This window comes from Puma concolor, chromosome B1 (assembly GCF_028749965.1).
Source record: "Puma concolor isolate L17-30 chromosome B1, mPumCon1.1.hap2, whole genome shotgun sequence".
In the NCBI taxonomy this organism is placed as follows: Eukaryota; Metazoa; Chordata; class Mammalia; order Carnivora; family Felidae; genus Puma; species Puma concolor.
In genome coordinates, this window is record NC_141670.1 from 182,322,856 (window position 1) to 182,344,947 (window position 22,092).

The window sequence follows — 22,092 nt, forward strand, 5'->3', positions numbered from 1 at the left end:
ATTGTAATAATTAGCCTGTGTGTCTGGAATTCCCATTAGCCTGCGCGTGAGCTCTCCTTGTTCAAAGAATGCAGTTGTCTTTTGCCTCCGTCCACAGCAAAGTCTCCATTTTCAAATGATGTTTGATGCAAATATTACCCAGTAACATATTTTAAGCCTGCAAAGCAAAGTAAGTTAGAAAAGAATTTCTTCTTCCCTGTCTCCAATATGTAAAGCAGATGTCCTATCACAGATTCTACCGTTGTCCAACACTCTGTCTGCGAGAACGTCTGGATGCCTTTCACATTGAAGTCATGCATGCTGAATCTGCTTCACTCATGTTAACAGATGTGTGATCCGAAGAACCAAAAACTCCACCCCTGTCCCCCTGAGCAGTTCCAGAGCCTAACTTGGACCCTCAAGTTTTTGCACGAAGGATCTGTGACCTGCTGAGTGTATGTAGCCTCTGAAACCAGGCTGGCAAGACTCAGAGCCCCGCTCTATCTCCTGGTGGTCTGTACTTTTGCAAATTTGCCCAAATTCTCTGTGCCTAATCTTCCTTATCTGTGAAATGGGTGATATGACAATAATGGCATCTGCTTCATGAGGCTGGCATAAATATTAAATTGAGCGATTAACATATCATCTTTATAGAGTTGACTGTTGGTAACTCAACTAATTTATATTTATCAAAACCAGGAAATGGAATAATAGCATCCAAATAAATAAATAAGCAGAATTAACACCAAAAGCAACTACTTCAATCCTCAATAATATTTTAAAGCCTTTTTTTTTTGTATTTTAGTGAAATTTTTACTTCTGTGCATCCAATTGGCTGATGCATTCTGAACATAACTTTTCAGTTGGGAATTTCATTAACAGTTGCCCCACTGCTGCTCTTTATAATCATTTTCTTTCTTTGAACCACCTCCACCCTCCACTGCCCCTCCCCCCCCCCCTTTTTTTTCAGACGGAAAGAATCAAAAGCTAATGGTAAACATTTTATTTAGAGATAATGGGTCATGGGATAGGCTTGGTAGGTGGTCTCCCATCTTTACTCTCATCTTGTAGAATAAAGAATAAACTGACAGAATTAAATTTTATTACCTAAATCAGTCCCATAAATGACCAGAAGTTCACTGAAACAAACAAACAAACAAACAAACAAAAAAATGTTCAGTGTAATAAATTCTCTAAGGATCCCTGAAGATTATCCATACCACCTTTGTGATTTTGAAAGTGACACCACTTTGCAAGTTAGTATGAGCCCTCCGCCCCAAAATTGACATGTATATGCTTTCATTTTGCCTCATACTGCTTCTCTGACCTTTCCCAGTTGGAATAGTAGCAGGAAACTAAAATAAAAGCACTGTTTTTCTGTGTGAGGCACTTTGTGACTAAACGTTAATCCTGAAATTATAACAGTTGCAAGACTCCTCTGCTCCTTGCTTCTCCTAAGCAGAGAACTATGAGATGAAACAGCCTACCGCCGTAAACATCAGGGGCTAGTGTTTCCTTCTCCTCTGAACCCAACCAGGCTGATCTGAGTCCAGAAATGCCTTTGAAGTCACAGAGGCCTTCATGTGCTGATCAATCCTTGGGGGGTAAAGAGCAAGAAAACCTGGTTCTGGCACTTTAATATTCGGCCAGGGAAGGCATTCAACTCAGTGCAGAACAAAAAGGTTTCCTCTGTTACAAATTGAGTGATATTGTACTTGGGTGCCTCTTGGATCAATTAACTTAGGGAGACCTATTGATCCCAGAACATGATTATTTATACTTCGGTACATATTTCCATTAAAGTCAGAGTAAGGATGGAACAGAAACAAGAGTGAGTTCGCATTTCTCCTTACTCTTAAGGCATGCAGTCGGCTTTGGGTCAATTTAAGTGGAAAACAGCATGTGATTCTCTTAATACCAATGATCACTACTGAGTATTAATATAATCAGTATTAAGTGTCGTGCTGTACTGTTTCCAAGTTATCAAAACCTTAGAAGTTAAGAATTAAAATGATCTTAAAATTGTGCAATCTGAACCCATCCTTTATAGTTAAGAAATCTGAGCACCTAAAAGCTAATATCTATCTATCTATCTATCTATCTATCTATATATATCTATATCTATCTATCTATCTATCTATATATCTATATATATATATAGCTGTTTAGTGGCAAAGCAAAATTTGACGTCAAAACTTCTGAATCTGTTCAGGGTATTTTTCTCTTTACACCCTCGAAATTATCTCTGTCAAACTTTTTCTCTTTATCTAAAGTTGCTAAACTCTTCACTCTCAAATTGTGGAGAATGTATTCCAACGCCAGCAACATGAACCTATTTTAGGTCCCTTTATGTTTTAAGAGATTACTAAAATAGGAAATATTGTCATTTTATAAAGCAGTTACATTTTATTATTTTGGTCACAGAAAAATATTCGATACAATAGAATTATAGAGTTTGTAGACTTATAATTTATTATAATAGCATAAATAAAGACAAAAATCCCTGTAATAGTATAGATAGGATACCAACTTCAGTTGATTGTCACATAGAAAGAAGAGGTAAAAATTTCTACTATAAAGTTAATCAGCAAGATAAAGAGACATGAATACAAATACCAGAGAACAATAGTTTCAAAATTATTATGGCACACGGTGACTACAAAAAATATGTCTATCTGTTTTAAATATTTACTATCTTATCTATGTTAATATATGATTATTTGTAATTAATTTAGACCGAAGAAAATGGAAAAAAAAAACTATAACTTTAGGCATATTAAAAAGTTATAGTTAAAACACAAATATTTCCCGAGTCTCTTCTATAAAAACAGCCATGATTCACATCCTCTGTCACTGAGTAAAAGTAACCTGAAGGAATATAATAGGACTTTCCAACTGTCCTCAAACTGATTTCACAGGAGCCTACTCTCATTATTTTGAGACATTGGTACTATCTTAATTTAAATGGCTCAATGGCAATAAATATTATACTTAATTGGAGAGCCTTTGCAGTCAGTCTATATTCGAATTGCTTCATTTGTGAATAATTATCTTTAGTAATGACAACACGTATGAAATGGCTTAAGACAGTTTCCGCTACCTCTTTACATTCTAGGTAACAAACTAAAGTGCAAAGGTTAACCATTGAATTTTACCTGCCTCCATTTATATACGCATACACACAAATGCATCCAAATACACCCATACTCATACAAAAACGAGACTTTATACAGTATCTTCAACTGAGCAAATAACTATAATGCAAAGAGGTTCTTCCTGCATGCAATTCATTCTTCACAAAATAAAAAAGCCCTCCTCTGCATACACGAATGCATAAGACCACAAATTTTAAAGGCCAGTTTGCTATTGATATAATGGCCATACATTCCTTGAACATTTACGTGGTTTACCCTAAATTCAATCAGAAATTGTGTGAAATGTCTGTGAGATACATTGCAAACTATCCTCTGCTTTTACGCCATAATGAATTATATTTCATCAAGTATCAGAATGACCGAAATTTTATTTTCTTTCCTGTCCACTCCTTTCTCACTTTACCTGACTGGCAGTAGTATTTCTTCTTAACGCCTTATTAAATAGCATTGAACAGTCTAATTTTCCCAGAATTCAGTCCTGAGGTATACATTTCCATTTCCTTTGTTGATCTAGCACAGGCTCAGGTGATTTCTACATAATGCATCCAATTAGTTCAAGCAAGGCAAATGAAATCACATCTATACTAATCTCCACATTATTAACTATAAACAGGAACAGGATGTGTCTCCACTCTTTGCTTCAGTCCATTCAAGTGCAAACCAAAAGAAAAAGGATTTCCTGTTCTTCTTTTCACACTCCTGAGTATGACGATATTTGTTTCTGTTTCTCCACAGTAATTGATAAGAGTGCAAAACCTCTCTCACATCCCTCCTTTATTCCATATTGAAAGCTTGATTTTTTTTTCAGTTTGTTTGCTAAGTATAGTTTGATTTCTTTTTGCAGAGATTTTATTTTAAGTCCATTTTGCGTTTTCTTCACAATCAGAGCTTCATTTTAATCAGATAGTGGTCCTGCCCCTTGGGAATCGATTTCTTTTTGCACAAGACAATTCAGGTCTATTAAGATCCAACACACTGAGTTGGAACATTACATGTATTTCACTTACGAGCACATACATTCATTTTACACGATTCCTCAATGTGGCCAGGGGGGTTCGTGGTCTGCACTGTATCCACCTACAAAAAATACAAAAATATATGTCTGCTTTACAGCAATGTGAGTAGGGTTTTGCCAGCCTAGTTCCAAAGCTTGGGTGCACATCTTGGCTGATAGTATTCTTTTCTTCCTTAAGATGTATTTGCAGTGGCCAGAACCTCTTTCAGAAGTCATAGAGATATAACAGTTCCCTACAATTAACAACCCTGGGGCATCTAAATCAATACTGCTGGTTAATCTCAAGGATGCTATCTCTGACAAGAAATATTTGCATGGTAAAAGAAACATTGAATTAATTGTGTTTCAGGCTTCAAGCTTTTCAAGGCTATGAAATGTCACCAGAAGAGGGATGGAGGGGGAAGGGGGGGGGATGCTGGCTTTGTTTATACTACAAATACAAATAATGAAATGGTAATTTTGTTGTCACAGTTTTTACAATTTACAAGTCCCTAAGATCTCAGAGATGTGCTCTTGATCTGAGTGTTCACACCATTCAAAGTAGCTCTCTTGTCTTTAAAAACAATCCTTAGATAGCTGTCTCTTTACAGAAATCTGAGCAATTTACATGCTATCAACAAATGGCCTGCTGATCTCAGGTCGGGGATGAATAACTCTCCCCTTCAAAGTCATGACCCTAAAAGGGCAATTTTTTCCAACTTTGTATCTACTTTGCACAAATAAAGTGATGGTAATATCCCTTCAAAATATTTTGCTAATGTCAGTTTTAAATAGTGTTAATTTTTTCTCTGAACTTGCTACTGACCAAGTGGCTGATTTCTGCTCTCAGTGCCAGAAGGTACACAGAGTATCGTCTTCTAGTTTGATAGCACAATTGATGTTAGTAAAACATTTAGTAAGTTTGAACATTGCCAAAAAAATAATAAATCACCTCCATAGAATAGAATGCTACAGTTCACTACCAGAAGTATTTATCTTTAAGAATTAGAATCAGAAAAGAGAAATAAATATTCCACTCAATTTCCAAAGTAACGATGCATCAGCACACGAGAATCGAAGTTAGAAAAGAAGTAAATGATTTATACCACTGAATAATTGACCAATTCATTTTTGAAAGTAATTGGTGTAAAAAAAAAAAAAAACAAGTAATGTCTAATGTTGAAATTAATTATTCATATTCAAGGACAGAAAATGTTTAAGCATTGCTCTAATCACAGATTATCAATATTAGCTGTATAAATTTAAGCAGCTTTAAAATGTCTTAATTTTTGAATTAGTTGTTATCTTTTCCTAGAAATAAAAAGAATGTTTTTTTTCTTTCTGAAGCAGCTCTAACCATTACCATAACTTGGGAAATTCTGTCCTATTACACAAGCAGCTTGCATCTATGAAGGCATCACTGATAAGTGCATCTTCCTAATTTAAATTGTACGTTTAAGATGAACATAGTTTGTCTTATTTTACACAAACTATATGACTGCACATTTCATTTCAAAACTGCCTGGACACAAGTGAAAGCTCAACATTTGCAAGTTTCAGATATTGTTTTCCTATTCCCAAATCAACTGCAACAATATAGCTGTAATGCATGCCAAGACATTAGACCTTCCTGTTATGGGCTCTTACTGTATGTGATACGTTGCCATAGACTTTATCAAATATTTAACTACTCTTGTGAAGTTACTCATTTAAGCCTTACATCCCGTACGAGGCTACAATGAGCTCCCTGAAGGCAAATGTCATGTCCATTCTGTTTATTGCTACAGTCTCCGTGTTGGCACCTGGTCGGCCTTCAGTGAAAATTGATTTAATGAATGAACGCATGTTTGAGAATAACCAATGAAGGAAATCATATTATTTGTCATAGCACAGTATTACTATTGCCTAATCCCGATATTTTGAAGTCATATGGCTATCTTTGACTTTCGATTATTTGTCGTATGATAGATTATGGCACAGATCTTTCTTGAATTGCAGTAAATGCTTTTTTATTTTAATAGCATATTATTTCTCCCCCTTTTCTCCCCTCTGTAATTCTGTCTTAAATTATGTGTCTAAAATTTCTAAAATTTCACTACCATCTCTTTTTAATCTATCCCATATAATCGTCACTCTTTTCTCTAAGGAAATACACTATGCAAAATTGCCCACAAGGTTTTTAATAAATGAGTAAACAATTAAAACAATAACAACAAACATAGGAAATCAGAGGTGTCAAATGTTTCATTTTCTATTTACAAGACCTGACGTACTTTTAACTTAAAAGCACACCCAAGAAATAAAATGCATCGAAGTAATAAATTCACCATACTGCCATGGAGCCCAATGAAATCTCCATATTAAAATGATATTGAAGAATGACACTCCATTTCATAAAGTCATTCCTAAATTTCATTTCATAAATTAACTATGGATGAGCAGGTTTCGTGTTTTTGTGGTTTTAAGTTTTGAGCCCCTGCACAAATGCATCTGTGCACTAACATTCACCTGTCACTGAAGCCAAGAAAAATGGATTCTTCCCTTAGCATTAAAGATTAATGTTTAAAAGCAAAAGTGCACACCTCAGATAGCTTATTGAGTTCATGGAGAACTACTTAGGAATCACCGCTTTGAAAACTGTCATTGGCGAGGGCCAGGGTAAAAATGGAGGTCACCAGGATGTGTTTGTTTTGATTTGAATCAGCTAATTAAAATGGCCCTGGAAGCAATTTTCAGATCACTGCCACTGAGGAGATAGGCTCTGGTAAATCCAACCAAACCAATTTTTCAGTCAGGTCCAATTCAGTTGAAGTTGTATAGACAAGCCTTTGTCTCTGCCTCTCAGCCTTGCTCCTCAATTTGTTCTAAATCTCAGTCAATATGTCTCTCTCTGTCTCTCTGTATCTTTCTCTCTGTCTCTCTCTGCCTCTCTGTCTCTCTGTCTCTCTCTCTCTCTCTCTCTCTCTCACACACACACACACACACACACACACACACACAGAACAAGATGAAACCAAGTCATTCTGGAACACGTTCTACAAGACCATCTCTATATCTCACTCAGTTTCCATTTCCTGACCAAAGAGACTGAAATAGGCTGGGAATTTAATTAATGAAATTTATCCATAAAAAGTTAACTTATAAAACCTAAGTTCTTCTTTTCCAGACTTCCCAAGAGCTGGTGAGTAGTGCTAAGAGAAGGAAAGTGAATGATGGAGACAGTAAGAATAGGATTCAGATTCAGGTACAAGAATATGCTGAACATTCACACATAGGAACAGAAATGTCCTTATATTGGTTGGGGCACCTGGGTGACTCAGTCAGTTAAGCATCCAACTTCAGCTCAGGTCATGATCTCCTGGTCCTCAAGTTTGAGCCCCGTGCCAGGCTCTGTGCTGACAGCTCGGAGCCTGGAGCCTGCTTTGGATTCTGTGTCTCCCTCTCTCTTTCTGCCCTTTCCCCGCTCATACTCTGTCTTTCTTTCTCTCTCATAAATAAATGTTAAAGAAATGTTTCTAAAGAAATGTCCTTATTAAGTCTAAAAACAACAACAAACATTTTAAAACCATAAATTAAGAAATATATATCTGGAGGGCACCTGGGTGGCTCAGTCAGTTAAGCGTCCCACTCTTGGTTTCAGCTCAGGTCATGATCTCACGGTTCCTGAGATCGAGTCCCACATCAGGCTCTGTGCTGACAGTGTGGAGCCTGCTTGAGATTCTCTCTCTCCCTCTCTCTGCACTCCACCCCCACTCTCTCTCTCTCTCTCTCTCTCTCTCTCTCAGAATAAATAAAATTAATTTTTTTAAAAAGAAATATTTATTTTGAAAGGAATATGTGTCTATTTTTCTACTTATTTTTATTACGTATGCTTCAAACCTAAATCATGCACCTATGTAATTGGTGTAGATTAGGTACAAGTATCTGTTGAATGTGTTTTCATATAATTGGCAATATGTAAAAGATCTATGAATATTCATTATTTTGTCCTTCACTGACACTCAAATCTAGAGAAAAGGAAAAGGTGTCATATGACAAGCAGATATTTTTCCATAGCATAGAAAATTAAATTGATGGTAATTTCTACAATCCAGGAACAGGAAATTGATGTTCATATTTTAGAGCATAAACGTATAATACAGAAGCTAAACCAGGGCAGAGTCACCTATCAATACTGAAAGTTTATCTGTTACTTTTTAAAAAATATTGGAAAATCATCTGAAGTGTAAAATGAGACATCGGACAAACATGGGGTTTGGTGAATGAAAGACTATAAGGAGGACAATTCGGGGTGGTATTTTCATCTTTTACTTCCTTTTTATTTTTATTTTTTTTATTTACTTTTTAAAAATGTTTATTTATTTTTAAGAGAAAGAGACAGAAAGAGCCTGCAAGCAGGGGAGGGACAGAGAGAGAGAGAGAGAGAAAGAGAGAGAGAGACAATCCCAAGCAGATTCTGCACTGTCAGCACAGAGCCCGTCATGGGGCTCGAACTCACAGACAGAGATCACGACCTGAGCCAAAATCAAGAGTCAGACGCTCCACGAACTGAGCCACCCTACTTCCTTTTTTTAAGTGATGCATCCCAAACCATAAATTATAATAATTATCAGTTACTGCCACACCTGTATAGATGTTTATTACAAAATAACACTTTAATAATTTTACCTCGCAAATCCCTTGTGAAGTGGAAACTACAATTTTGTTCATTTTACATATGAAAGAATTGAAGCTCAGAGAGCTTAATCTTCTTACAGAACATCGCACAAAAAAGAATCAGGGTCCCAAAACAAGACTTTTGGCTTCTAGCCAAATGTTTTTCCCTGCATTATCTTTTTTCATGATTATTTTTTATCTGACTTTGAATCTTTTAAAAATAAACAGAGAAGTTATAACTGCAAATGTCTCCATTTTTGCCATGTTTTAAGGCATAATAAACAAACTTAGGCAAGTTTCCTAAAGTATGTATTTATCATACTCAGGATTCTATCATAATTGTTTAAATTTATGAACACATAACAAAGTTCAACATACACAAAAGTTGTCTACATTGCCAACAACAGAAAAAGACAAAGAAGGCAAATTCTATCCCATCAAAGACAGGGAGGCCTCATTTACATGTGAAAGTGCACACACACACACACACAGACCATTTGCTAGCACTGTTTGAACTAGGTGCTTAAGAAAAGAAGCCTTTTAGATTGTAAGTCAACCACTGAACTGGCCATGGAAGGAAAGGAAATAGATAATATCATACCAATTCCTCATCATAAGTACTGTGCCCTGACTTCAAAAAAAAAAAAAAAAAAAGAATGATTTAGGCCCTAACAAAAGAATGCCTTAGGTTGGACAGCCAAGCAATCAATATTTATTGACAGACTGACTGTTGTAATCATGGAATCTCAGAGTTAGGAAGAATGACAAAGGTGATAGAGCCCAATCATGTAAGAAGCATTGCAGAAGACATGGAGAGAAATACAAAGCAACATCAACCAGTCTTGGTTCTGGGGAAGTTTTTATTTATCTTTTGAAGAGATATACAAACACACACATATAAAAGACTACTAACAGTGGGGAGGAAAGGAGAAGAACCAAGTAGGTGAAACTAGGAGAACTCCAAAGAGTGAGAAGAGACTATGGTGAGGGTCGTAGGCTGTGTGCTTGGTGACTAATGGGATCTAAGTTGAGTCTTAGAGGAAGGGTAAGCTTAAGATCTACGGAAATGAGGGGAAACTGCACAAGAAGAGGCAAAACCATGAGGCAGATACAAGGTGAGGCCGGGAGACGGTGAGCTGATTCCCCTACCTAAACCAGACATTTCTATAATTCCACTCAACTCAATCATGACGTACTTTCTCTACTTTCTCTCCTTAGAGCAAGTCTTCATGTAGAAAGAACCAATGGAATAATTACAAAAACAATAACAAAACCCTCTGGCCCATCCTAAATTAGAAATACACAGACAAAAAAAAAAATTGTAAGGAAGAGAAAATACATTTATCCTGCTGTCCTGCAAAACTCGCCTGTAAGTGAATCCACACGGTTTAAACCCATGTTGTTCACGGGTCGATTGTATTAACATTTTCTAAAACCAATATAGAAATATACTTATTTTTTAAAACACTGATTGTCTTTTGGAGGTGGAGTTATAGCAGACTTCTACATTCTAAGACACCCATTTCTATACTTAAATTGTTATAACAATGGTGTACTACTTCAGTAATCAAAAAAGAAAAAACGTAATTAAAAAATATATAAACAGGGGTGCCTGGGTGATTCAGTCAATTAAACGTCCGACTCTTGATTTCAGCTCAGATTGTAATCTCACAGTTTGTGGGTTTGAGCCCCAAACTGGGCTCCGTGCTGGCAGTGCTGAGCCTGCTTGGAATTCTCTCTCTCTGCCCCTCCCCCACTTGCACTTGCTCTCACTCTCTCAAAGTAAAATAAATTTTAAATGAATAAATAAATAAATAGAAATTAGGGTGAATTGTGAGTGGCAAAAGGTCTCAGGGAGGAAAAGCCAATGTATATTGCCTGCAAAGATGTCTTCTATATAAAAGCCTCATGCTAGCATTTTAAAAATAGTTATACCATCTGATAAAAGAATGAAGACTATGCTTGACTTTACCCACTAAAGAAAATGACAATTCAGGTAATTTTTAACTCAATAACTAAACCTCTGACTGTAAATGCAAATTAACTGCATTAAAATAAATATAATTTGTGTATTCCAAACTTTAGATGAAAGGTTCATTCATAGGATCAAATGTAAAAAAGGAAATAAAATCCCTTAGTTCATTGAAAAGAAAAAAAAAAAAAAAAGAAATACACAAATTAAGTTACCTGTCAAAAGCTAGAGTATGAAATTAAAACAACTGTTAAAACTCATTGTTTGTGGATTCTTGTTCTAGAACAGCGTATTCTTAAATGTTAAATCACACGTGCCTTAATTCATAATTTTATTTTTTCTCCTTTTTCTTCCAGATAAATATTTTAAAGAAACATTTTTTTTTCTAAATCAGGGAGTGACAGAACTCAATATACAGGCAAAAGCACTAAAGCGGATCCCAGCTCTACGGTTCCAACTACACCTGGCCAAAGCTGAGCACTAATGCATTTCCATTCTTAAAGCCCAATAAAAATATAAACTGATGTCGGGGCGCCTGGGTGGCGCAGTCGGTTAAGCGTCCGACTTCAGCCAGGTCACGATCTCGCGGTCCGTGAGTTCGAGCCCCGCGTCGGGCTCTGGGCTGATGGCTCAGAGCCTGGAGCCTGTTTCCGATTCTGTGTCTCCCTCTCTCTCTGCCCCTCCCCCGTTCATGCTCTGTCTCTCTCTGTCCCAAAAATAAGTAAACGTTGAAAAAAAAATTAAAAATATATATATATATAAACTGATGCAAACTTAACCATCCTCATTATTGTCTTCAGACGGCAATATTGGCCACCTTGGGGAACAAAAGCGGGAGTGGCTACTATTCATGTGCCAAAGCGCGAAGCTGCCCGGACAGGGACTAGATGTTAAAGAGAAGATGAAGTGAATCATAGCAAGCTTGGCTGTTGTTTAATGCCACTGAAATTGCAATCGTGTGCCCGAAAAATTGAGAGCTACTTGGGAGATCTTTAAACACCCATAGAAAGGGGTAGAAGGGGGTCAAAATGTTTCCAGGTGATGTATAAACTCACTAAGAGTTTGATCCACTAACAAGGGAATGAAGCAAAATGTCCAGGGAGTTAATTGAGTCTTGAAACAATAAATGTGAGATAGGACAAACTTACAAAATCCAGCCATCCAATTTCCTGCTTATGAAAGCGATGTTGGAAGTGTTAAGAATTGGTACAGTGATCGTGTGGTCCTTTCGTTAATAACAGATGAATTTCTAAGTTGCATATAATTATCTTTCAATGTTACTTCTGGTTGACCAGCTTCAAAAATGTATGCTTTCCGATAGTGAGGAATTTCTAGAAATGTTTTCATAAATACTTTTGTAACTACTGTGGCACCAATGTAAGGATTGCCATGATCATGATCAAACACTGACTTTGAGTACACAGAAAGACATTGCATTAATAATTGACGAAATGTAATTGCAGAGATAAGGAAGTCACCTAGAATCACCTCCTACCAAACTGCATTTTGCCAGTGATCATACGGATGCCTTGAGGGGTGACAACACATATTCAGTATCACGCTGCAGGCCTAGGATTAAACTAAATGCCCCAACTCCCAATTCAGTGGTTTATTTCTATTTAAATTATGGAAATTACAACTCAAAAAAAAGTCAAAGATTTTGGGATGAGATTATTTAACGAAGACACAGCTCTAATTCCACTACACACGCCAGTTGTGAAATGCAGAGAAGATCCATCAGCTACAAAAGACAACCTTTTAATTTACAGTACACTTCACATTCGTAACGACAGTGGGTTCATCAAAGAAAGAATGGACGGCAATGCAAAACATACAACAAAATACTTTCAATACCAAAACAAAATTCTTTGTAATACAAACATGTCTCCGTGCGCTAAATTTGCAGAATCTCTTTTTATTTTGAAGAATTTGGAAAATCCTAAGAAATTAATAAAAATCGAGCCAAGCTGGTTTTATAGCTAACTTTCAGAATTTTGGGGGGGAGGGGGAGGGTGGTCCCAATTCATATCATATAGAACTTTTGTAATACGCCTTGTATGAAAAGGACAGTAAATCTTACTCTTTAAAATAGGTCACAAGTCTTAAAGCACTTAATCAAAAACCAATATGGTGTTTCTTAACAGAATAAAAAAAAAAAAAGATTATTTGCTTCTCTTTTGCTCCTTTGTCTTATAAGTGCAGTGTGATGTATTAGTTTAATTAAAGTCTACCAAATTATCATAAGGATTTTATGGGCTGCAAATAATTGGCTTTTTGTTCTCTGCTCGCTTTTTGTTAATGGAAGCAGAACATTTTTTTTTATGATACTTAGTGTAAGATACCAGAAAACTACAGGGAAGAAAGGCAAACGAAGTGCCTAATGAAGTGACCTTTGTCATCTTGGACATGAAATAAAATGAAGCCTGCACTAATGCAATGAAAATAAGTCAACGTTTCCAAAGAGTTAAGAGGATAGGTAATATTCTGGCTCAGAGCCAAACCATACCAAGAATCCTACCATATATAAAAATGACAATCCCATTAACATGAAAAACTGATAGGCCCTAAAATGAAGTAAAATGTATAAATAGATCATGTTGTAAGATTTTTTTTTTCTTTTTTTAGTGTAAAGCATAATGAATCAATCTTTTTTATGGGACAGATTGAGGTGAAATAATCCAGACAAAGTACACTACCAGTCATCTCCTTGATAAGAGACAAATTAAGCACACAGTGAACAGGAATTAATGAATATGTCATATTAAGTGAAAGTGGTTTCAGGACATAACAGTCCTAACATAACCCCTTTTGCCAAAAGTGAGTTGAAACAAATTATAACTGAAATATACATTCATTTACATAGCAGAACAAAAACAGAACAACCTGTGAACATTCAATCAGTTCACTGAGTAATTGTGGAATGTGAAAGACAGAAATTACCAACGATTTTCTTATTATATAATCCCCAAAGCATATTACAGACTGTGCATAGGACATATGAGAAAAGGAACAGTGCTTCTTTGGTTAAATAATAATTTAAAATGTGATCGCTATTCATTTAAGACGGTCCTAAAAGAAACATAATCTATATAGTGTAGACTTCTGGAAAATTTGAGCTTAAGTATCTGAATCACTTTTTTTAAGTTTATTCACCTTAGAAGGGGAGAGGAGGGGCAGAGAGAGAGAGAGAGAGAGAGAGAGGGAGAATCCTGAGCATACTCTGAATTGTCAGCTCAGAGCCTGATGCAGGGCTTGAACTCATGAACTGTGAGATCATGACCTGACCCAAAACCAAGAGCCGGACACTTAAAGCGACTGAGCCACCCAGGCACCCCAGTGATAACACTGTTCTCAAAAATAGGCCTTGTCAAACTTGCTATACCTTTTCAAATATGCCCACCATTTTTCAGGTAGAGAATATTATCACATTTTTTATATATCCATAAAAAGTTAAGCATCTAATCTTAGGTTTATTGAAACCCTTCCTCTGTTTTACTTGCTTGCTCTCTATTACACACACACACATGCACACACACACACACACACCAAAATAATAATTATATCATTACATTTCTGAAGAACCTCCAATAGTGTAAGTAACGCTATACTCAGATGGTGTTAAGCCTGTAAATTTTCCTCTCTTCTTAAAGGCAGTCCTTGTGAAATCTCATTGATTGCAAAACATGCCAAACTCATCATTAGGCCAAGAAAATGATAGTCTTCCCAACTGATGATACATTTTTTGAAGATACTTCTCTCATTGGTTCTCTCTAAAGAAATAACTCCTAGGAAGGGCTTCCTCCGTGAGTGCACATGTATGTTTCGAACAGACACACTTGATTTACTCCATTTGTTTTAAGCCAAAGAGTGAAAGGGAATCTTTGACAAAACTGTCATCTTTAAACCACGGTGATATTTCATTTTCCCCTCTGCACTATTTAGATTGCCTGGAACTGAAATGTTTCCAGCCGCTCCTATGTCCAATTTTTCAAAGCTGTCACTTCCTAGCAAATCTGCTTAAGCAAAATACTTGTGTTGTTAGAAAACAGAACCAACATGCATTATAAAATACATTTCATTCTTTTTTTGCAGGTCAAAGTCTTCCTCAAGAATGGGAACTTGGAAGAACATGTGGAAATAAATTAAAAAATGACTGTGATGGATTGGCTTAAAGTCAATGAATCTGGTGCACTTCTGATTAGTTTCCACAGATACACTTGGACTTAACTCAGTAGAGTTTTCCACACAATAATCTTATAATCAAAATGTTATTTTCAATGCACTCACTAAAGGTCATTAAATTGAAAAAGAAAAAAAAATCCAGAGGAAAATGAGACATTGAAAGATGACCATGGTTACTCTTCCTCAGTCCATGTCTGAGGCACCTATTATAATGTACTTGTCAACATTCTCTGTCCCAGAGGGTAACAAAAAATCACCAAGTGTTACACTTATAGACCTCTAGCTTTTCTGAATTATGAGCATCATATCCCACAGTACCTGACTAAATAAAAGCATAGCGGAAACAAAATGCCAAATAATGATTAAGCAGCTTCCAAAATGTGAGAAGAAATATGTTTTTAAAAGATTCAGTCATACTGACTTGAAATATTCCTCAATATTCTCAACAGAGAGCAGACTTTCTGGATACACACATATACACATCCTCCTAATTGTGTATATGTAGATATGCAGCGTATATATGTATCACACGTGAAACTTTTTTTTTTTTCCGTGTGTGCATGATTACACAATTCTGGCTTAAATCTCTCCAAGTTTCTGCAATAAAAATTACCTAAGAGTTACAATTCCTTCCATTACTTTAAGAAGCTAGTCGTGTCTCAGCAAAAGCCAAGACTGCTTATGGTCTACAATCTGAAACCCAGTTCTCTCTTGTCACCTTAACACTATATCTGACACCCTTTAACACCACAAAATCAATACCCTGGAATGTCATGGTTCTCTGATGGCCCACAAAGTCAAGGCATAATCAATTTCAACTTCCTTACTGGACAGAAATAGACTTAGACAAATAAAAAAAAAGATTTCATTCAAGTTAAATTCAATAAAACAAAGGACTAAAGGTAGAGAGAGTCAAAGTTGTTAGAATTCAGTCCAATGCATTTAAACTGAAATCTAGATCCAGTTTTAAATCCAACTAAATTTCACATTCAGCCAAAAGGTATGTATCAAAAATTCGAACAAGCCTAGAACCTGCTCCAATCCCCGGATTAAGAAATACTGTCAATTAATTATCTGTGCGTATGTGTGTGCCTTTGCTTCATTGCATTAATAAGCAGTAGCGAGAGGATGGTATCTGAGTTCTTTATTGTGTTTCCCTACAAAAGAGGATAATTTTTGGCTTCACTGTTCAGGAAGAGCAGGAATCTTGTCTTTCTTACCATAAGCTATGCATCATGTCCCTAGAACAGACCATTTAGGGTTTACAAAGAGTATGCCCTTAATATATATTGAATTAGTGTATGGAAATCAATGCATGCATTAAATATAATCTGGTACCTAAACTATACTGAGGGCAAAACGTTCTTCTTTCTTGTTCACAGCTGAAGCCATGGCTTCTATATTGCCCAGCACATAGCAGGGACTCAGTAAACATCTGCTGATTTGAATGAATAAAGAATGCTTCCTCTTTTCTTAGTCACTTTCTAGTACTCTGTGGAATTGAAAGTATAGAGTGTGGACTTCAAAAGTTTTTTTCCTATAATGAATGAATGAATGAATGAGTAAATAAATAAATAATTGTAATTTAAATATATATTTAAATAATTTATTAAATAAATATTTAATTAAAAAATATATGTGGTTTTATTTTGTTCCCAAATTTTGATTTAAATACAAACAAACACTTATTATTTAGTCATGCTTAGGAAAGCCAGGCCTGAGAGTCAAGAGACATGGAGTGCAGTTCAGGTTCGCTAAGTTCCTGTGGAACTTTGCCTCTCCAGACCTCTCTAGTCACATCTATAAAATGTAAAGGAGGGATTTGGAGAGAACACGGTGGTCCTCAGGTGTCCTCTTGGGAATATGTAGGTATATACCCTCTTGGGTATGTGCAGAGATACGAGTTCAAAAGAAATCAATGAAAGAGGCTCTACAGGTCAGAGAAAAGCTGGAAAGCAATCTTATTAAGAGAGTTAAAAGAAACTGGAGTTATTCAATTGAGCAAAGAAAATGCTGAAATGCCTAAGTGAAGTAAACCTTTGTCGGAGGTCTTACAGGCGCGTGGTCCCAAGTTACTCCAGGTCCCAAGTCCCTGAGTTACTCCTTCCAGTCCCGCTAAGGCAGACAGCAGAGGTTAGCTCACTCCTTTGTCTTCCTAGGCTATTGCTACCAAAAGTAAAAAGAAAAACACGCCCCCATCTGGCTTTCTCCTAGGGGAAGGGATGTGACAAAATTCTGGCCAATAAGATACAGCGAAAAGTCTTTGTGGAGGGAACCTCTCAGGATAAAAAAGAAAGGTGGTCACGGAAAGTTCCTCATTTTTCTTTTTGTTTCTCTTCCTTCTCCCTGCCTGAAATGGGGACAGAGGGGCTTAGAGGGGCAGCATCCAATTTGGGAATAGGAGAAGGAATACCCAAACCTGAGGACAGTGGAGCAGGAAGGAAGCTCACTAAAACTTGCTGCCTAATGACTTCCTGAATCTTATTATAAGGAAAAAGTAAGCCCCTCGTTTAACTATGGTTAATGTTTTACCAATTACTTGCAGCTAAATGCATTAATAAGTGACATATCTGCTAAGGGAGAAAACGGAGAGAAGGATTAAAAAAAAAAAAAGAAGAAGAAAGGGGTGCCTGGGTGGCTCAGTTTGATAAGTGTCTGACTTCAGCTCAGGTCATGATCTCAGGGTTTGTGAGCTCGAGCCCCACATCGGGCTCTGTGCTGACAGCTCGGAGCCTGGAGCCTGCTTCCGATTCTGTGTCTCCCTCTCTCTCTGTCCCTTCCCCGCTCGCACTCTGTCTCTTTCTGTCTCTCAAAACTAATAAAAAGTAAACATGAAAGAATTGAAAAAAAACAGAATAAAAATAAGAAAAAAAGTATGATTGCAAGGTTCCTTGTACTTGTAAGTTCCTTGATACTATTAGGTATCTAATACAGGGCTGTGGGTATCCTTGGTCTGATCACCCACCATGGTTCACAAAATTTTATATCACTGACACCATGCAGAAGGGAGGCAGTTTTTCAGTGTAAGAAGCTCTAAATCAAGAATCAGAAGACATGAATGTTAATTCTGGCTCCGTCACTTAATAACGCACTTAACTTTCAACAAGAGTTTCTTCAATATGAAATCAAAATCATAACATGTAGCTGATAGGGAGGTTGTTAGGATTAACAATATAGTGTGTACAGAAACAGTCTCAAGTGTCCAGTGCTTTACCAGTAGCTATTTATATGAAATAACGTTGGTAAAACACTTAGGTTTAGGTTCTGGAACACAGTGAATGCTTATTTATTATTATCACTGTTGTTATTATTTGACAGCGTCTGCCCATATTATCTTCTTTTCTAGAATATCATGCGACAGCGGTCGACCCTAAGCATACTCCTTCTGCCTCATGACCCATGTCTCGGGATCATGGCTGATTGAAATAAGATTCAAATCTTAACCCTGATGGAGTTAGATTTTCTCTCTCTGGCATTTGAAACTGGTACCCAGAAAAAGTACCAGTCTTGTAGGCAGATGGAAATGTAGTTAGGTGTACTCAGGAAGTATGGAGTTATCAGCCATAATTGACCTTGGAGAGTAGAAAAAGTAAAAAGATCATCTCCAAAGCAGGAAGAAAAAGCGGACGCACAGATATAAGAGAGGCAGGGTCGGTGAGAGAAAGCAGGTGCTGGTGAAGTTTAATGTCCAATCCAGCTCTGAAGACTGAGTTTCATGCTAACATAATATATCTTGAGCTAATTTCTTTTGCAGGCAAAGAGTTGCTAACTAAATAAATATATTTGTTTTGGTTTTAGCATTGAACTGTGTTACTTAGTTATAAAAAATCTGAACCTGTGAAAGTTTTATCAGGCCATAGATAATTCCTTTCTGTTTTACGTTACCTCTATGATTTTGACTTAACAAGACATAGAGAATCCAAAACAGAGAGTACTTCCCGATTTATTTATGATTCCTAATGGCTGTAACCATTAAAGAAAATATGAGATTAGTTAAAGTCCTGAAGCTACAAAATATTTTTAAGCTGTGTGTCTTTTTGCAAGGTAAATCAAATGAAAATCATAGTTATATATACAATTTTCCACTTTTCTCTCTTGTGAATAGCAAAGAGCCTGAGGAGGAAAATACAGATTTTAGGCACCCGGAAATGGAACTGACCCATTTCTAAACCTCCCTGATTATTTAGTGAATGCTAAGATCCTCCGAGTACATCATGGTACCCAAATTCTAGAATTGAAGTATGGGTTTTCTGAAGGTGGGTACAGCCAAATTGCCAAAAGCTTTTGGATGGAGTCCCAGAATGCAAGGGTTTACGTGTACGGTCTTGTTTTGTTTCGTTGACAATGAAGAGAAACTCTTGAGTTTCACTCTAATCCTGGTTTCGCAATCACCCTTTTTCAGACGTAAGACTGTTCCAATATGGTCAGTTTTATGTAGGACAAAATTATAAATTGGTACAAAATGAGAAGTACAGATTAATATAAGAAATGTAGGGGAATATTTCTATCTGGTGAGAATAAACAGATCAAATAACGCATGTGTCCTGTTTAAGACGTTTGGGTAACTTATTTTGCCAATGAAACATAAGCTTTCAGTGGAAAGAAGATTTATGACATGACCTTCCAGAACAGAGAAGACCCATATTTAGAGTGTTTACACCCAGTTTAAATTGTCACAACTTAGATCTAAGCCACCTGATCATTTTTGGGATTCAGTGGGGAAAAAAAATAGTGATATAGGGGTGCCTGGGTGGCTCTGTTGGTTAGGTGTCTGACTTCAACTCAGGTCATGATCTCACAGTCTGTGGGTTCGAGCCCGGTGTCAGCCTCTGTGCTGACAGCTCAGAGCCTGGAGCCCGCTTTGAATTCTGTGTCTCCCTGTCTCTTTGCCCCTCCCTTGCTTGTGCTCTATGTCTCTGTCTCAAAAATAAATAAACATTAAAAAAAATTTAAAAGTGGTGATATAAAGTAAGTTTATAAGCTTATATCTTGCATAGCTTCTTTAACAATCAGTCTTGAAGTGTACACAGATTGTTTTTTAAAGACGAATGATAAATTGTTTTTTTTCCCTCAAAATTTGCTTCATTGTATCATTTCAGCAATAACCGATGGAATCTTGTCATAATTATTAAATAAATTGTCTTCAATTTTCCAATTTCATTCTTAGGCATTTAATTTTGACAGGCTTCTAATTTCCAATGATCTGAAGCACAGATTATAACTGTAATTATAACTTCCATGCTAGAAAGGTAGTTAACATGATGCAGACAATTAGTATTCGTGGGGAGGATGCATCTATAAAGAAAGAAAAGTGGTATATGTTATCACTTAGCCCTATATTCCCACCTGAGTTTCATATTTTCCCTCCGATTTAGTTTACCCCAGTTTCCCTAACAAAACATGGGTAACAAGGCTAAGACGGTCAGTGCTGTTTCTAACCGTTAAGAAGCAGAAGTCATAAACCAGTCTCAAATCATAATCCCATAACGAAAGAAATCTGCCAAAATACATGAAAACAAGAATGATTTATTTCTTGAAAGAAAAGAAAACCCAATGGGCTATTTCAAGCAAGGACAGGTGGAATTTCGTGCATTAGCAGTATCTGTGGGATCTACTTTTAGAACAGAGACTCCTCGTTTGAAAACAGCATGAAAAGATACTCATCTGCAAGAGGAGGAAGCCCTTCATGGTCCTCTAATCAGAACATCGTGCCCTTATATCATCTGCCCTTTCATCTTTCAACTCAGAATATCTCCCAAGCCCACTCCAGTGACCGACCACTATCTGTGCAGCACTCTTCATAAATTCAATGGGTGTTTTGCAGAAACAAAGCCTGCAGGATTGGGCCTTTCAGACTAAATTTTACCTGCATAATCAAGAGTATAGCTGAAAATGCCCATTAATGGTACAAAGCACAAATGATAAAACATCAGCTATAGAAAAGCCCTTTATGGACTAAAAATATCCCCTATGTAATCTATTCCTGACTTTGCAGGATAGCTCACCAGAATATTCACAATCAAAGCCATCCAAATAAATTCTTGCCGAAAAGTAAATGCTGCGTGAAAAGTGACCTCTTGGCTAAAGAGGAGTAGGGAAGAAGAAAGCAAAGAAAAAAAAGTCATTAGATATTTAAGTAATCTTATTTTATAGTTATTAAACTTTAAAGCACACAATGCCTGCAACATGGCAGATCGCAATGCGTTAAGATCCTCAAAACGGGACAGACAGCAGATAAAAGGGCCCTAATGAGCATGATGGAGTATGTCTCAAAACAGAAACGTCTCAAAATTAAGAATTAAGAAATAACAGCAAGCACAGCTAATGGGAAAACACACCCAGGGAGAAATTTCATTGTGAGTCGAGACCTGGGAAGGCAAGTCTTAAAGCCAAATGGAGGCTTATGAGGCAAATACACGCATGCCAGGCAGGCAGTGAAAAAAAAAAAAAAAACAACAAAAAAACCTTGAAAGAAGATCAACACAGATGGGAACGAGCTAGCTGACTTGCAGGAAGCCATGCGGAGTGACAGCTCCGCAGTGTCTCCACACCTGATCTGGCAGCGGGGGCCTAAGAGGCAATGCTGCAGCCAAGTCAGCGGGGGTCCTCGGGCAGATGTGGCTCAGCACTGGAGGCTGTGGGCCGGGGCGGGGGCGGGGGCGGGGGCGGGGGGGTGGGGGGGGGCCCCGGTGCCAAAGAGCCCGCAACTCTGCACGTGGGGTCTCAAAACTACATAAAAATTAAAACTCGCTACTGGACTCACAGTTACCTCACTGGATGCAAATTCTACTTCAATTTCGGGGGAAATTTATCAGGAAGGAAATGTCTGCCAATAATCGCCGTGAAAACATTTACTTGCCCCCCATTCCATGTCGCTCACGAGATTCAATTACTTTAAATAATATATGAGCGTGGAAATAAAATCATTGCCCATATTAGATCCATTCGGTCATAAAAAAAAATCTACCTTTTTAAAGCTACCTGAAACTATCGTCACCTCCTAAATTTGCTCCCCAATATTTGATTGAAGAAATATGGTTTAAAGTGATGCTTTATATCAATTTGTGGTCACAGCAAATATCATCACCTGTTGGTCCAAAACTTGTCGAGTTGCTAAACACAAGTCCCTCTAAGAGAGGTTTCTAGGTGCTTTT

General features: G+C 37.0%; 1 protein-coding gene and 2 long non-coding RNA genes across 11 annotated transcripts in view; all 3 read right to left on the reverse strand.

Moving 5' to 3' along the window:
• Positions 1-890, reverse strand: part of LOC147582058 (uncharacterized) — a 13,269-nt gene extending 12,379 nt beyond the window's left edge. Inside the window, exon 1 of the long non-coding RNA XR_015250526.1 lies at positions 1-890. This exon is cut by the window's left edge and continues 10,294 nt beyond it. This is a non-coding gene — a long non-coding RNA (uncharacterized LOC147582058).
• The window catches only part of PCDH7 (protocadherin 7), a 424,848-nt gene that overhangs the window by 355,332 nt on the left and 47,424 nt on the right, over positions 1-22,092 (reverse strand). For 6 of the 9 annotated variants that reach the window (XM_086705265.1, XM_086705263.1, XM_086705267.1 and 3 more), the window contains exon 2: positions 4,152-4,211. The exons of the other annotated variants lie outside the window; for them this stretch is intronic. In XM_086705265.1, the coding sequence (XP_086561391.1) occupies positions 4,152-4,211 (60 nt within the window). The remainder of the gene's footprint in view (positions 1-4,151; positions 4,212-22,092) is intronic. 9 annotated transcript variants of the gene reach the window in all.
• Positions 12,758-21,599, reverse strand: LOC147582059 (uncharacterized). Its single transcript, XR_015250528.1, has 2 exons — positions 17,505-21,599; positions 12,758-17,412 (listed from the first exon to the last, which is right to left on the reverse strand). It is a non-coding gene; the product is annotated as an uncharacterized LOC147582059 (long non-coding RNA).